General features: G+C 33.4%; 1 protein-coding gene across 1 annotated transcript; it reads right to left on the reverse strand.

Annotated features, from left to right (window-relative positions):
- Positions 1-807: 807 nt before the first annotated feature.
- LOC145117160 (uncharacterized) lies at positions 808-4,608 on the reverse strand. The gene is made up of 9 exons (XM_079053464.1): positions 4,450-4,608; positions 3,859-3,930; positions 3,335-3,424; positions 3,102-3,144; positions 2,576-2,682; positions 2,361-2,456; positions 2,078-2,268; positions 1,923-1,992; positions 808-1,124 (listed from the first exon to the last, which is right to left on the reverse strand). Exons 1-9 carry the CDS (start codon positions 4,525-4,527, stop codon positions 1,017-1,019), a joined length of 855 nt encoding a protein of 284 aa, XP_078909590.1. The 5' UTR covers positions 4,528-4,608; the 3' UTR covers positions 808-1,016.
- Positions 4,609-15,693: the final 11,085 nt, after the last annotated feature.

Below are 15,693 nucleotides of genomic sequence, written 5' to 3' on the forward strand. Positions count from 1 at the left end.
TCAATTTCCCTTGATATAATCTTTTAAATAAATGAGTGAGTGTGGAAGGTTTTATGGTTGTTGATGTAGTTTAGATATTCTTTGACACGGTACATTCTTTTAATCGCTTGTTGGCTGTTATGTTTGAGATGAAGTTTAATCAGAATTTATTAAACTTTATCAAGTTTAATCTTCTTTGATCTTTTGAAGACATAACAAAGCAACCATTTTTGTAATAACTAAGGAAAACGATGCCTGGAACTGTGGAAGTAGCAGTTCATTCCTTGATTATCTTGTTTTGGTTGTATATTTCTGTCAATATGTTGTCGTCTTATAGTTTTAGGTAATGGCTTTTGAGAGAGAGGTTACGTTGTTCTTGGACGCTTGTGGGTTTTCAAATCATGAATTTAGAGCTGTATTTGGATTTATAATTTTAAGAAGAGACCAAACATAGAGGCGTCCAAGTCATGAAATTAGTTACCAAGACTATTTTATGGGCATATATTTTTAATCAGGTGTTAGAGATGAAGATGACGATACATTTATTCATGTATGTATTTGTGTTTTAAAAATAATATTCATGATTAATAAATATGGAGTGGTGTACGACAAAACAGGAATACATAGGTTGTGATTGTAGATAGATCATAGAAGAAGAAAAAGGAAAAAGAAAAATTCATCCAAAAAAAAAAAAAAAAAGCAATTTAATTGAATATACAAACAAGACATGAAATGAAAGTGAATAACTGAGCGTGGTAGCATTTAAACATTTTTCACTAGATTAACAGCACCAATTAATAACAACACAACAACCCAAACACAAACACAAACACAAACAGGCTAGCTAGCTAGTTAAAATATAAACAAACTAAACATGAACACAAAAGAGGAATCTGTAATAAGTAATAATGATAATAGAAAATAGAAAATAGAAAATAGAAAATAAAAAAAACAGGTGTGGTGTTACCGATGGGTTTTGGGGTTTGAGTTGTAAGAGAAAGAAGCATTGATATTTGATGGAGTGTGTGTTGAGTTAGTTAGAGCATGTGATCGAAGCCTCCACCTCCCTGAAGACCAACACCAACACGTGGTCCTTGAACATTATGAACCAGCTGTTGAAGCCACCTTCTTGTTGTCGGATCCTCCTAAAAATAAAATTACACACCACCATAATTTAAAACATAATCAATCACTACACAATTACTATTTACTAGTACTAGTACTAGTATATTTTACGTATTATTTTAGACTCTCCCTCCCCCAATTCATCCATAACTAACTAAAACAATCAAACTCAACCATCCAAATTTATCTACTTCCATTATCATATTTATAGCATTTTTCCTACTCCAGCATTCAATTTCAAAATATGTACCCACCTCATCCAAATACAAACCCATTTATTAACTAACTGGGTACAATGCTGGAATAAGAACAAACAAAAAACTCAAAGTAAGATGCTATAATAAGCAAAAAGTGCAGCTACATTTTGGTCGTATAATACACCTAAAATACATAGATTTTGATTATTACCATTATTATAACATAGTTTTAAGCCGTAAAATACATAAAAGGCAGGCAGTGCTTTTTATATAAATATTTCAGTTTCCCAAGTTTAACAAATTTTTGTATGCCAACTACTTTGGTTGCTTGCAAGTTGCAAGTTAAAGTGGTGTGGTCAGAATAGAAAAGTCTATGAAAAGCTAGCAGTAGCAGTGGTTTTAGTGTCAAAGTTTAGTATCAACAGCCACTAAACTTTCTGGAGCCTGGTATGCTATGGTATGGTAGATCAAGAAGGTTAACATAGAAAAAATTGATGAAACTGAAATATAGTAAGTAGCCAAAATATTATGCATTTTAGAATATATATTTAAAGTTGAAGGAAAATGGTGGTTGTTTTGCCACCTCTATGTAACTAACAGAATAACAAACAGTATACTTACACGAAGGCAACTGCTGAAAGTAGCATCTCGCAGCATATCCGGAAGACAACTCCTCAAAGCATCACATGCTCTGCAGTATGCAACATTTCAAAATGGTTTTAAATAAATTAAAAAAAAAAAAAAAAAAAAAAAGGTGAGGTTAAGTGGAAGCTAACCTGGGGTTATCTGACAATCGAAGGTAACAGCGGATAATGTGCTTCAAGAGGCGTGAAGAGGGCTGCTCAGCAAGTGCAGCCACCATATTCCCCAAAACTCTACCCACTGCAAAGAAGCGTTCTGCTGTGGTGCATATGTAGTCCAGCCCCACATCATCCAATAGAATCTTTTGAACTATAAACGTTGCAACCTAAAATCCAATCCATTCCATTCCACTCATTTAACACATATTTCATAAAAAAAAAATTCAAAAAAATCAATTGAGAAAAACCAACACTTAACTGTTTTCGACAACTCACTCCCCATTTCCATTGTGCGGAGGCACAGGGGAATTATTTCTGTTGAAAGCAGAAAGCTGATAACTTCTGTGTCATCAACCTGATAAATAAAATAATCATATTTATTTTTATATCTTAAAAACACTTATTTCCTTCCAGCCAGTATGTTTCTAAGGAAAAAAAAAAAAAAAAAAAAGTTGACATAAAAAGGCAAAGTACCTTCACCAGGGCACCAATGACACCCAAGCTAGTAAGCCTCAGATACTCAAACGGCCTCGATTTGCTTGTGGTGTTGAGAAAAGGGTATAAATATAAAGGGATATGAGCTGCAAACAACAAATTTTATCACTCATCTTCATATGCTTACATAACTACAAGGACAAGCAAGAAACAATATGAGAAAAGGCTACTAGACTTTTACTAACTTACTAATTTCTATCTAATTCACTTTTACTAATTTCTTAATAAAGATAAGTAAACAAACAGATATACAATACTTGGTTGGTCCAAATAAGCAGTAGAATAATATAAATTTCCAGTTTAAGCGATGAAAGGAAGGAAGAAAGGAAATATCATTTCTCACACACGCTCTATCCTCTCCTCTTATGTAATTATTCAGCAGTGAGCACCCACAAAGAGTATGTCCAAATTGGTTTCTGGTTCATGGGTTACAAACAATGTGGTACTACTTTTAAACACAAATTCTATGGAAAGCAAAAGGTGATTTGTTGGATGTACAAGTTACCATTCAAGAACAGCATTCTTGTGTCTGGATGTGAAGCTACACACTGCAAAAAAGGAGCACTTATGATTATGACTAACACTAGCTGTATTTTCTTGCTGGATAATAAAATGATTTTCATCATCATCTGTATACAGATGACACAAGTAAATGAATATCATTCAACCAACAGCATCAAGATTTGAAAGACTGAAAATGAAATAAAAAGGATGTAGTATGAATAACAGAAGGTGCACCTGCAGAAGAGCAAGGGCATTGCAGACTCTATTTGACTGAGCTGGAGTTAGATTGGGTGGTGATAGAAAGGGATATATTGAAACTATCTCCTGCAAGCATGCAAACACTTGGCATTAGCTAAAAAGCATGACACCAGACAACATATAATCAATTCCATGGATCTTCCAAACAAAATAAATGAATCCATATGTTATAAGCTTTGGCTGACTATAAAACCCGTGCATCTATATGCTTTTGTTATTAATGAAAACAAAAAAATTCCCAACAACTGAAACAACCTAAAGAAACTACCAACAAATAAAGGATATTTAATTACATAACTGAAGCGAAACTGAATCTTTTAACTCATACAAGAGAAATATTCACTACAAGGAAATATTGAACAGACATACATGGTATGGAGACCAAACCTATGAGAGACAACATTAAGGACTATTGTGAGACAACATTAACATCTATACTGCATATGAACTATGAAGTAGAAGTAGAAGTTAAAATCTCTTATCAGTCGGGAGCAGCATACCTGTAATAGTGCTGCAATGGTACCAAATGAATTCCACAGTAACGGAGCCAGATCTTGAAATAGCTCTCTCTTCTAAAGAAGAAACAAAAATGCAAAAAAAGAAATTAAGCATTACAGAATGAGTGCAGCCACAGTACCAAAAGAATCGCATACAGATGAGCTAAATCATGCCTATATTCATAAGACCTAATCTTCGAGGACCATTACAGTAGATAGCAAGCGATTTTGTAAAGCTGGCTGATTCTCTCGTGAAAGGAATATTAACATCATCTCTTTCATATTCATTCCAAATAAAGATAGACACAGACAATGCCTAATCTTTATCTTTATATAATTTAAGATTCTCTCGAGAAAATGAAATTGTTAGTGTCTTTCCCCATCAATAGCCCTTTGCCCTCCGGTCGCGTACACAGTTCCCAAATTGAAAAACGCAAGTGATCAAATTCACAGTCATACGCCTCAAAAGGCACAAATTCAGTTACGCTTTCACGTTCTACCATAATCTTAAACTGCTTAATCTAACTAAATCCTAAAAAACGAATAAAATTATCACGTTATCCATCACAACGAAAGTGCACAAAGTAAACATACCTTGGAGAGTTCGAGAAGAGCGTTTTCGCGAAGATCAGGACTACTGAGATCGAGTACCAATTGCTCGGCTGACTGCATTTTTCGATCGATATTCTGCTTTCCTCGACGGCGTTTGAGAACACAAACAGATATGTGGTAATTTCGCGTATGAAAAAAAAAAAACTCAAAAAGGGTCTCCTTTGATATATACCCAGTCTGAAAATAAATGTTTTTATTTAATTGTCATTTAAAGACTTTTAATTTATTATTATTATTATTATTATTATTATTATTATTATATGTTTATTTTATTTTTTGTTTTTTTTTATCTTTGTATGGATTTCTGTAAAAACAATCTCAATTGCTTATTTTTATTTTCTTTTGTCTCATTATTGGAATTTCTTTAGTATTATTGATATTGTTGTTTAGGTATTTTAAATTTATAATTTTTTTCTCACTTAACCGTGTTAACTGAGGTTCACATTCTATAATATTGGTTAGCCTTCGGTTTTATTGGCTTCAAATCAGAAAGACCTAAGATATATCAAAGTAACAACAAGCAACCAATCCATACAGAAAGTTTATAATTTTTGGAGTTGTTTTGAAACACTTTAAAGAAGAATACCTATTTTAAAACGGGTAAGTAAATAAATGTAAGAGATTTAGACTAAAACAATGTTTTGAAAACGAGATATCAAGCTTTTTGATGATTAAACATATGATGTGCAACCCTCTTACCATTTTTATGAGTATCTGCATTCAATTAGAAACTTAAAAATAATAAATTATAGCTTGAATACAATGACAAATGTGCATTAAAGGATGAGGTCATATTATGGGTTACAAAGTGATGGGGTTAAATTATTTATATGACAATAATTCAAACCAAATTGTTGATGATAAGTCTAACTTATTAAACTAAAAATAAACTATTTGTTAAACTAAATTAGTTAGAGCATCTCCAATCCTACATAAAAAAAACATCTTTTATACTATAAATTACATTATAATGTTTCAGTCGTATACTATATGTAGCGTTGATGAATAGTGTAACACTAAATATAATGTTATATTATTTATCAACACTAAATATAATGTTATAGTATTTATCAATATAGTGTTATACCATTTAACTTTGAACTTAGTTATGTTTTGTTTATTTTAAACAATTATAATGTTTATATAATAACGTTATTTATGGTATCATATATAATAACATTATTTGTGTTTTCATATTTAATAAAATCATTTATGGATGTTTTATTCATAAATATTTGATAATATAACTTATTAAGCATTTGTAATAAAAGTATATTAGTCAAGTTTATAAAAACCTAATAAATATAAGGGTTGTTTTTATAAAGTTATAAAAATTGGATAAAGAAGAATAAAATTTGGATAAGCTAAAAATAAACTATCTGTTAAACTAAATTAATTAGAGCATCTTCAACCTACATTAAAAAAAACATTTTTTTACACTATAAATTACATTATAATGTTTCAATCCTACACTATAGTGTAACACTAGTCAAAATAGGTCAATAATAATCACATGTGATTATGCCAATCATGTAATGTGATAAACTTACTATGTAGTTCATGATAAATTCTAATACACATATGAACTTTCTTTATGATACAACTCAAAGTATATGTCCATACGATTCCAAAAATATAGAGAACGTCTGAATCTGACTTCGCGTGAAGAAGTTATGATAACCGAACACTATAAACCTCTATAATAAGAGGAATTTAAAATAGACTTAGAATTAGCTATTGAAGTCTAAAAGAGAGTTGTATTACTCGTAAATACCTACGCGCGGATATAAAGAACGTCAAAAACGGAGTTCGTATGCGAAAGTTACGATCTTTCGAAGATACAGCTGTCAGAAACCATAATCCGACTGAACTCACGACGTGAGCATAGAAACTCACGACATGAGGAGTCAAATTGCCACATTTCGGACCTAGAAGATGCGTGACGAGGCTACGAAGGGATAAGCTCTAAGCTCACGACGTGAACAATGATATTTCACGACGTGAGGAGTCATATGGCCACCTTCGGAAGCTAGAAGACGGATGGCAAGTCTACGAAGAGATAAGTTCCAAACTCACGACGTGAACAAGGAGTTTCTCACGACGTGAGAGGCCAAAAACCTTCCTATAAATAGCAGGTCTGACTTCAGCTATTCCTACACCTGAACTTCTTCCCTTTCTCTCATTTGTTGAAGCCCTCTTGCATCTCGAGCCCGACGACCTCGTACCGCTGACCGTTTCTGCTTAGATTACATAAAATCACGCTACTAAGGTGAGTTTCACGGCCCCACTTTTAATGTTTTCGGGGGAAAGCGCATGCTAAATATTAAATACAAGTTAATACTATATTAATATGATAGTATGTTCGTTAATCGGGATATATTTATTTTATATCTATATAACTATCGTAAACTTGTTAGCATGCTATTGTTATAGTAATATACTAATGTAGATCTTGAGTTATACTTAGGATTCTATATATATGTTATGTGAGATATAGTTCCAGAGTTGTACTCGGAAGTTCTATATGTTAATTGATAGGTACGTTGTTATTGTTGGTTTTATGTCAAGATAAAACTAGGAACGTTATATGTTGTTATTATTGGTTTTATGTCAAGATAAAACTAGGAACGTTATATGTTGTTATTGTTGGTTTTATGTTAAGATAAAACCTGGTTTTAACTCAAAGTTATAGCTATTATACTGCCTAAGTATTATAAATATTAGGAGTAATGTTTAAAGCCTAGTCTAATAACTTAGGGTTTTAGACACGAATATGATTTTACTACTAGAACTAACGGAACTCGACAAGTCTACATGAGTTATTGTATTCATCAACTAAGATTGGAAATCTTAGGTAAAATCCTCTGACCTATAACCGCTAATCCTGTGTGAGCGAGGAAGTCGTGTATGAATAAGATACGGGTTGACAACCCCACTCGTGGTTGCTAGCTACAACCAAACTTAAGTGAGTGACGAACTCTCATTTTATTTGTTTATTGTTCCGACGTTGATGAAGCGTGTGGAACTTATCTTAAGATGCGAAACTTGTAGCATCAAGCAGAGGTTTGAAACTAGTCATACAGCCGCGGTTACAGACTCATGGTAGCAAATTGTTAGAAGCATTATACTTTGTCGTTATACAAGTATTAATGTTAAGTATAAGTTTCCCAAACACTTATACTCTAAGTACAAGGAAATTGTAGGTATACTACTTAGTCATTAAGTAGACAACTATACCTATACTACATACTCGTATAGAATTGAAATAAGATTTATACGTAGCTGTTTTTGCTCGTATAGAATTGAAATAAGATTTATACGTAGCCATTTTTACTCGTAATTGAAATAAGATTTATACGTAGTAACCTACGTTTGTATGGAATTACAAACATTTATATTTATAATATATGAGACTTATAGGTATATACTTATTTGGTAAGTAAACCATTATACCTAGGATATATATACAAAACGTTGGAGAGTCAAAATGATACTTTCAAAACTATACTTTTGAACTTGGAAAATGTATTATTTCTATATGGAGTCAAAACATGTGGACTCACCAACTTTATGTAGACGTATTTTAAAATGCATGTGTTTTCAGGAAGTTGATAACTATGATACAAGAAATGACGTTACACCGCACGGTGTTTCCGCTGACGGCCGGGGTGTGACATATACCTAACACTATATGTAGTGTTGATGAATAATGTAACATTAAATATAATGTTATACTATTTATCAATATAGTGTTATACTATTTAACTTTGAACTTGGTTATTTTTTGTTTATTCTAAACAATTATAATGTTTATATAATAACAGTATTTGTGTTATCATATATAATAACATTATTTGTATTTTCATATTTAATAAAACCATTTACGAATGTTTTGTTCATAAATATTTGATAATATAACTTATTAAGCATTTGTAATAAAAGTATATTAGTCAAGTTTATAAAAACCTAATAAATATAAGGGTTGTTTTTATAAAGTTATAAAAAATAGATAAAGAAGAATATACTTAGAATATTCTTTTTAGTGTTAAATATCGTGTAATGGCCTAATGTGTTGGAAGAATTTAATGTTTACACTATAATTATAAGTATAGTGTAAAAAAATAATGTTAAGGCTTGGAGATGGTCTTAGATAGGTCTCATATGTTAAAATTATCAAAAATAACTTAGAATGTTATTACGATATGCTAAATCAAATTTAATAGAATTTTATTGTCAAATATGTTATATGTGCATTGGAAAAATAAGAGAAAACTTCATAAATGGTCCCTATGCTTTTCATAAATCTGACATATGGTACTTAAGTTTAAAAACCTCTTAGATGGTCCCTGTGGTTTCAAAACTTTTAATGTTTAGTCCTTATTGTTCACTCCGTTATCTTTTGTTCGTTAAGTTTTATTTTATTAAAATAATCGAAGGGCGTTTTCGTCATTTCACTACCACATGGACCATTTATGATGTTTTGTCTTATTTTAAAAATAAAATTGTAACACCCGTTTTCTAGGATGGATCGGTTTAGGGCATTAAGGAGTCAAAAGTTTGGTTTTTCAGGAAAACCAAGTGTCACGACGTGACCATAGGGTGGTCACGACGTAACAAGCCAAATGAAAAACGTGCATCGGGACTGTACTCACGACGTGACACATAGGTGGTCACGACGTGAGGAAGGTTACAGCCCAAGCTCATGATCTTTTAGGGTTTCCTTCGTATTTAAACCCAATTAGCTTGATTTTAGGGTTCATTATCAGCCTCCATCACCCTCAAACCTCAGAAAACCCTAACCCTAATCTATTTTGGTGATTCTTGGCCTTTTGGAGCATTTGGTAGTGTTGTGATATGTGTTTGGGACTTAACGCCATCACTTGATGGTTCCGGCTTAGTAGAGTTGTAACAGCCCAAAAATCAAGTAGAAATTTTCAAATTTTAATTCAACCAACCCATCAAATGTTCATGTCAAACCATCATAAGTATGTCAATGTAAAAATAGTTATCAGAGTACAGTTCCCAAAGTCATAAAATACTGGACACAGGTGGATGCGTTGCGATCAGGTCGGGCCCTTCCCCTTCAAACTGGAAGTACCTGAAACATAAACTTAAACCATAAGCACAAAGCTTAGTGAGTTCCCCAAGATACCACATACCAAACATACAATGGGCCCCGCCTGACATCCATCGGGCCCCCCGGTATAGATCAATTAGTATCATGCAATGGGCCCCGCCAAACACATTCATCAGGCCCCACCTGACATCGAACCCCGCCCGGTATACATACAAACACATACAATACATGGAAGAGTCACACATACAACTATCATCCTATAAACATAAATCAAAGGGACCAACATTGGTGCCTTTGACCTGTAAATACTGTGAGAAGACTCACCTCAATTTGATGATAAACAGTCACATACACAAGTTGCTGCTACGATGACTACTCAAACTAAAAACATACAAACTAACCCTATTTACTATTTAGGGTAATAATCCACACATATAAGCCCAATTCATAATCCATCATAATAAGGGTAGAAGACCATTTTACCCTTCTCCTACTTGGCCCAACCATTATGGCCCAAAACCCAATATGACCCAAGGCCCAAACATGGCTCAAAAGCTCTTCTGGTGAGTACGCCAAGCGTACTACCCTATTACGCCCAACTTACCAGACTAATCAGATAAGGAAATCGGGGCTCAACACACTACATTGAGCGTACCTAGAGGGTACACCCATCATACTCCCCTAATGCCTAAAAGTCCATAATAAGCACTTAATGCCTAAAGTGTAGACGTCCAAATCCCATATCTAACTCTTGAGAATGTCTTAAGTGATAAAGTCATCAACTTCATGCCTTTTCATGGCTCAAAGAGGTCCAAAATCAAACTTTAACCTCCTAACTTCATATTAAGAGCAACAATTCATGCATGGTTGGATCAAAACCATAAAGATACAATTTTTATGTTCAAGGGACCTTGGAAACATCAACAAATGTTAACCCAAACTTATGGAGTATCTTTTACTCACAATAATCAACCCAAGGGACCAAAATATGCCAAAACCCTAAGCAAAACTTGATCTAAGCAATGAACCATAAATGTTAAGACATTATTGATGGGTTTTGAGCATTACAACAATCCTATGGTGTACATGCAACCCTAATTGCTTTGGATCTAGGTTTTTCTCTATTGAACATACAATTATGAATTCCAAAGCATAAACCCTAATGACTAGCATATAATTTCGAAAATCACATATGATTAGGGTTAGAAACTTTACCTTACTTGTTATATAGCAATAACAAGAACAATCCACAAAGTCCTTGACCTTTAAAAGCTTAGTGCCCCAAGTGTTGCACCTCTAATGGAGTCACAAACACTCTTGCAAAGGAAGAGTTGGGAGAGATGATAAAATCGGCCCTCTAGGGTTTCTTAAAGCATAGATCCGATTTTCACAAGGCAAGGGGTTTATTTATACTTGTGGCTGCTATGGTTCTAGGTGGAAACCCTAATTTGACTGCTTAGGACTTAAGCAGTCCATGGAACCCTTCTAGAAGGCCCCCTGGACGAAATCTATATGGGCTTCCCATATATTTCGTCCATACCTTCTATTAGGAGTCCACAACCCAATCTTGCAACTAACAGTTAATTGCAATATCAGTCCCCTCTATTTAATCAGTCTCTTTTGATCACCAAATTAATTCCAAATTAATTTATGATCAATACCAATTAAATAATATGATTTTCAAATAATATATTAATCTTGTAATATATTAATAAAATCATTCTGAGTACCAATTTATTATTCTTATAATAAATCCTACTCTCTCTCTCCACTTGTCATCCTATCAAGTTGCATGAGTGAAGGCAACCCAAAAGGACCATGCTCATAATCAAATCAAGCACATACCAAAAATAGTTATGGGCTTAGACACCTAATCCAACAGTCTCCCACTTGGATAAGTCTAATAACTATTATTGCAAGTACGATTTCAGAATCTGATTAGCAATCGTAGCTTTCAAAAGTCGATGTGGAACTTTAGTCTTATCAGTAACGCGTCCTTTAGATAAGGGATCATATATTCCTCCATTCTACAAGATATCGTATGGACATGAGACATGGATTATAATCATTCTCTATGTCCATGTGTTGTTTCCCAATTTCCGATTTATGACGACTGACAACATACTACAATTGAACACATTAACTTAGTCCAGGCTTGGCCAAGCGCTTAGGGGTGTCATCACTAAATCATCGAGGGGACCACAAATATCGCTTTTATCCCCTTAGGGTAAAAGGAACAGATAAACTTCAACTCATATGCTTGTACTATTTACTCATCAAATCACCCACAACAATGCATTTTATAACACCAAGTTACTGGTGCGTTTACGCATTATCAATGTGCAACCGACTCGTAAACAACAACTCATATCTCTCCGTTTCAAGAATATAAGATATTATCATCTCACAATCACTCGTGATAAAATCCATGAAGTGATTCACATGAGCGTGGGTTTAATCCAATACTCAAATCTTATTTCAGGAGCACTCATGAACACTGCAACAAACTTTTGCTATGTCTAAATACTTTAAACAATCTACAGTCGGATTCATGACAGTCTTGCCTCAATACCTACTTCTAAAATATGATTGACTGTGGATAGTTTGAATAATCTTATTATTCGGGAAGTCAAAACATGCAAAGTGAAACACAAGAATAATTGAATCTAATATGATCTCAAAACTTTTGAGTATAAATAAAACACTTATTATTTAATCACCATATTGATTACACATTGCTCATTATATAATGTTTCGACTAATCAACTTAATACTTGAATTAGAACAATAGTTATCCCATGCTCCAAGCATGCACACTATGTTTATCTATGGTCCTTACTTTGTGAAATAGATCAATTGAACACATTTCCAATGATGCTCATTTCACAATTCCAAATCCTTATCATAAGTGTGAGAATTCCAAATTCTTGTCACTTGTAGAATGTTTAGAGTCTAAACTTAAATGCAATGATTCTTTTGTAAAGTCAATGAACCAAAGTCACAATGACTTGGACAATGATATTACAAAATATTCCACTGGAGATTCGTTACTAAACAACTCCATGGAAACGAAGTCTCATATTCAAAGTACATTCCTTTGAACATCCTTCTTGCACAAAAGTTCCTACACATAGATTCTTAATATCCAACTCCCATTATGGAAACCTTTCCATATTTGCCATATGAAAATTTATTCTTAATAGAATCCTATCTATTCATAATAATGTCAATATGGTCCATCCATTACTATACTTCCAATTGTCCACAAGCGACCAATCCTCAGCGAACCTTAGATCGTCCTTGACAGTTGTTTAACTACTTTAGTCATATCTGGTTCTAGTCCCTTTTCCCTCTTAATGCGCTAGGCATTTGGAAAATTAGAACAAGTGAATATTATATCATATGTAATCGATACTATACCCGAAGCGATACGATTCATAATGTCTTTCATAAAGACATGGTACTTGACCAGTCCCTTGCTATAATATTTCCATATAGAATTTTCAATGTTGAAACATTTCAACATGATATTCATATATACTCATGACTAAGTTTGATTAATATTTCAGTCTAAGCTTTTAGATTCAAAATAAAGTATAAGTATCCTCTCTCTTACTATAGTGAAACAACTTTTCAAACTCTGCAACTTTGCAAATTAAAAATTTTGTATCCCATAGATAGCATTGCTAACTCGCAACACTTAATGTAAGAATTGTGCTCCCACTAGCATAATAATTACATTCTTACTAGCATAACACTTATGCTCCCACTAGCTTTGACATGTACTTAGAAATCATCTGGACTTCTAGAAATCAATACTTATTAAATTTCTTGCCAAAGTTCAGATTTCTGGCACGAGATGCTTCGATAAGCCTTTATCTAATCTCATACACCTTTTATAAGAAAGCTCATATCCGTGTCTAAACTATCTCAGAACTTACAACAGTAAGTTCCGAATGTCGGACTATTTGCCATTTCTCACAATTCGAACTATGAAGAGGGATGCCGTAATCATAATCGAATTTGAGAACGCAATTAACACAACTGCTATCTCCTTAAAATTTACTTAGTGAAAATGTTTCCTCACAATCATTTTCATGAATTAGAGAGAAACCTTATGTCACTTAGATTTCATGGTGTATGTGTTCCTATCCATGTGAATTTGTCATTTCCAACCATTATCATAAGATAAGGTCTATAACAAATTCAAACTCATATGGACTGAACCCGTTCAATCTTAATTTCTTTCCACTTGGTAGCACAAAGGCCTACCATGTTTTCCAAGATGTTGAGCAGCTCACCTATACTTGTCAATGCACTTTCACTGATCAAGGTGCTTTGCCTTATGCAGTCAGATGAGAACTCATAGAACTCACATGCCTAGTCAACTTCAACTAGAATGGCATAGAAACATGAATATGTCAACATGATAGGTTATAAACCTCAATTCGTGTGCTAGTGATAAACAATAGGTTTATTCTTGATTAGTTCTTGAAGCTATTCAAGATCATTAAGACTCCCACTGACTTCTTGACATATAAGATTCTTTTGTCAAGAAACATTCCTTGACAAACAAATATTCAAGAGTTAGTGCGGATTCTTATCAAGACAAACACTTCACACAATTGGTCTTAGTTGGTTTTTGACTTATCCAAGACATCACAGCTCACCAACTTCAAATGTGCAAGAGTAAGAAACATTTCTACTCCCCATTTGATGAGTGTTATAAACCTTCTTAAGAACATGTCACTCAAGGCACAATCTTGGAGTATGACTCTAAGATTTGATTTTGGAACGAAGTATGATTCACCTTGTTGATTTAACCATTTCAACAATTCCTGATTCCTCTTCTTAGCCATACAAGTGTACTAAGGTGTCCTTTAGAGGATCAATTGTGATATGGTTTCATAATCATTAAGATGATCATAAAACACGATACATAAGTATTCTCCTTTCCTTTCATATTGGAGAAACTTTTATCTTTCTGCCTAATTGATTAGTCTTATTCGTTCTGCTATACATTGAAACTCTTTCAATGATTCAAAATTACACTTAATCTTGTAAGTATAACCATATTTACTAAACTTTTAGTAAATCATGACGAATAGTCTTATCGTTCTTTGTGGTGGACTTGACCAGTTCACATCAATGCGTACTAGATCCATTAGTCCTTCACTTGACTCACATCTACATGTAGACAAGGAATTAGTATAAATTTCCCAAAGATGAAGGTTCTCATTCATCATACAATGCAAGTCGCATGATTCCAAGTTTCTGTCTAATTGAAAATTGGGTGATGAGAATCTTTCTTTATTTGGTAAATTGTTGACACTACCACAAACGAAAGAATCAAATCCATTCATAATATTGCTAATAATATATAAACACCAAAATTTCACAAACGCCATTGCAAGGAGATATAAAATAAGACAAAATCAAAAAAATTTCTTTATTTATAAATGCGAAAAAACTTGTCCTTACAAACGCAGTTACAAATGAAAACTATGTCACTAAATATTCCTAAGCAATCTATCATAACTCCTAAGTAGTAGCTCAAAAATCTGATTATCGAACCATGCGATCGAAATCCATCTCTTCGCGATCAGACTAAACTCACTCTTCCTTTAAGCTTCCTTTCTTTTCTTCGATCCTACAAAACATCAAAATGTAATCTTATCACATCATGTATTAAGAATCTACAAATAGGAACTTAATAGAGTTAGATAGTGGACTTACCTGAAGTAGAGTCATACATCTTGTCTTTTCCATCCTTGCGATCTTTCATGTAAATATGGCAGCTTCGCATCCAATGCCCCTTCTCTTGGCAATAGAAACAAACAGACTCTTTTGGAATGGTACATGGAACAATCTCAGACTTAACCTTTCTCTTTACCATCCGTTCAAACGGTTTGACCTTGGTCGATCCCTTTCCATTGGGAAGAGAAAGCTTTTCTGGACTTCCAATGTGGCCATTGTCAATGTCCATGGAAGTTTGGGAGATTGATCTTCCAGATAAATTTGCTTGACCGGTGCTCTAAATCATTGCTGATTCAGCAGCAATAAGCAAATAGGTTAGATCAATAAGGGTCACGTTGTGGTCTCCCATATAGTAGTCCTTAATGAACCCGTTATATGACTTAGGAAGTGAT

Source organism: Lactuca virosa, chromosome 5 (assembly GCF_052849685.1).
Source record: "Lactuca virosa cultivar CGN04683 chromosome 5, Lactuca_virosa_CGN04683_v6, whole genome shotgun sequence".
Lineage (NCBI taxonomy): Eukaryota > Viridiplantae > Streptophyta > Magnoliopsida > Asterales > Asteraceae > Lactuca > Lactuca virosa.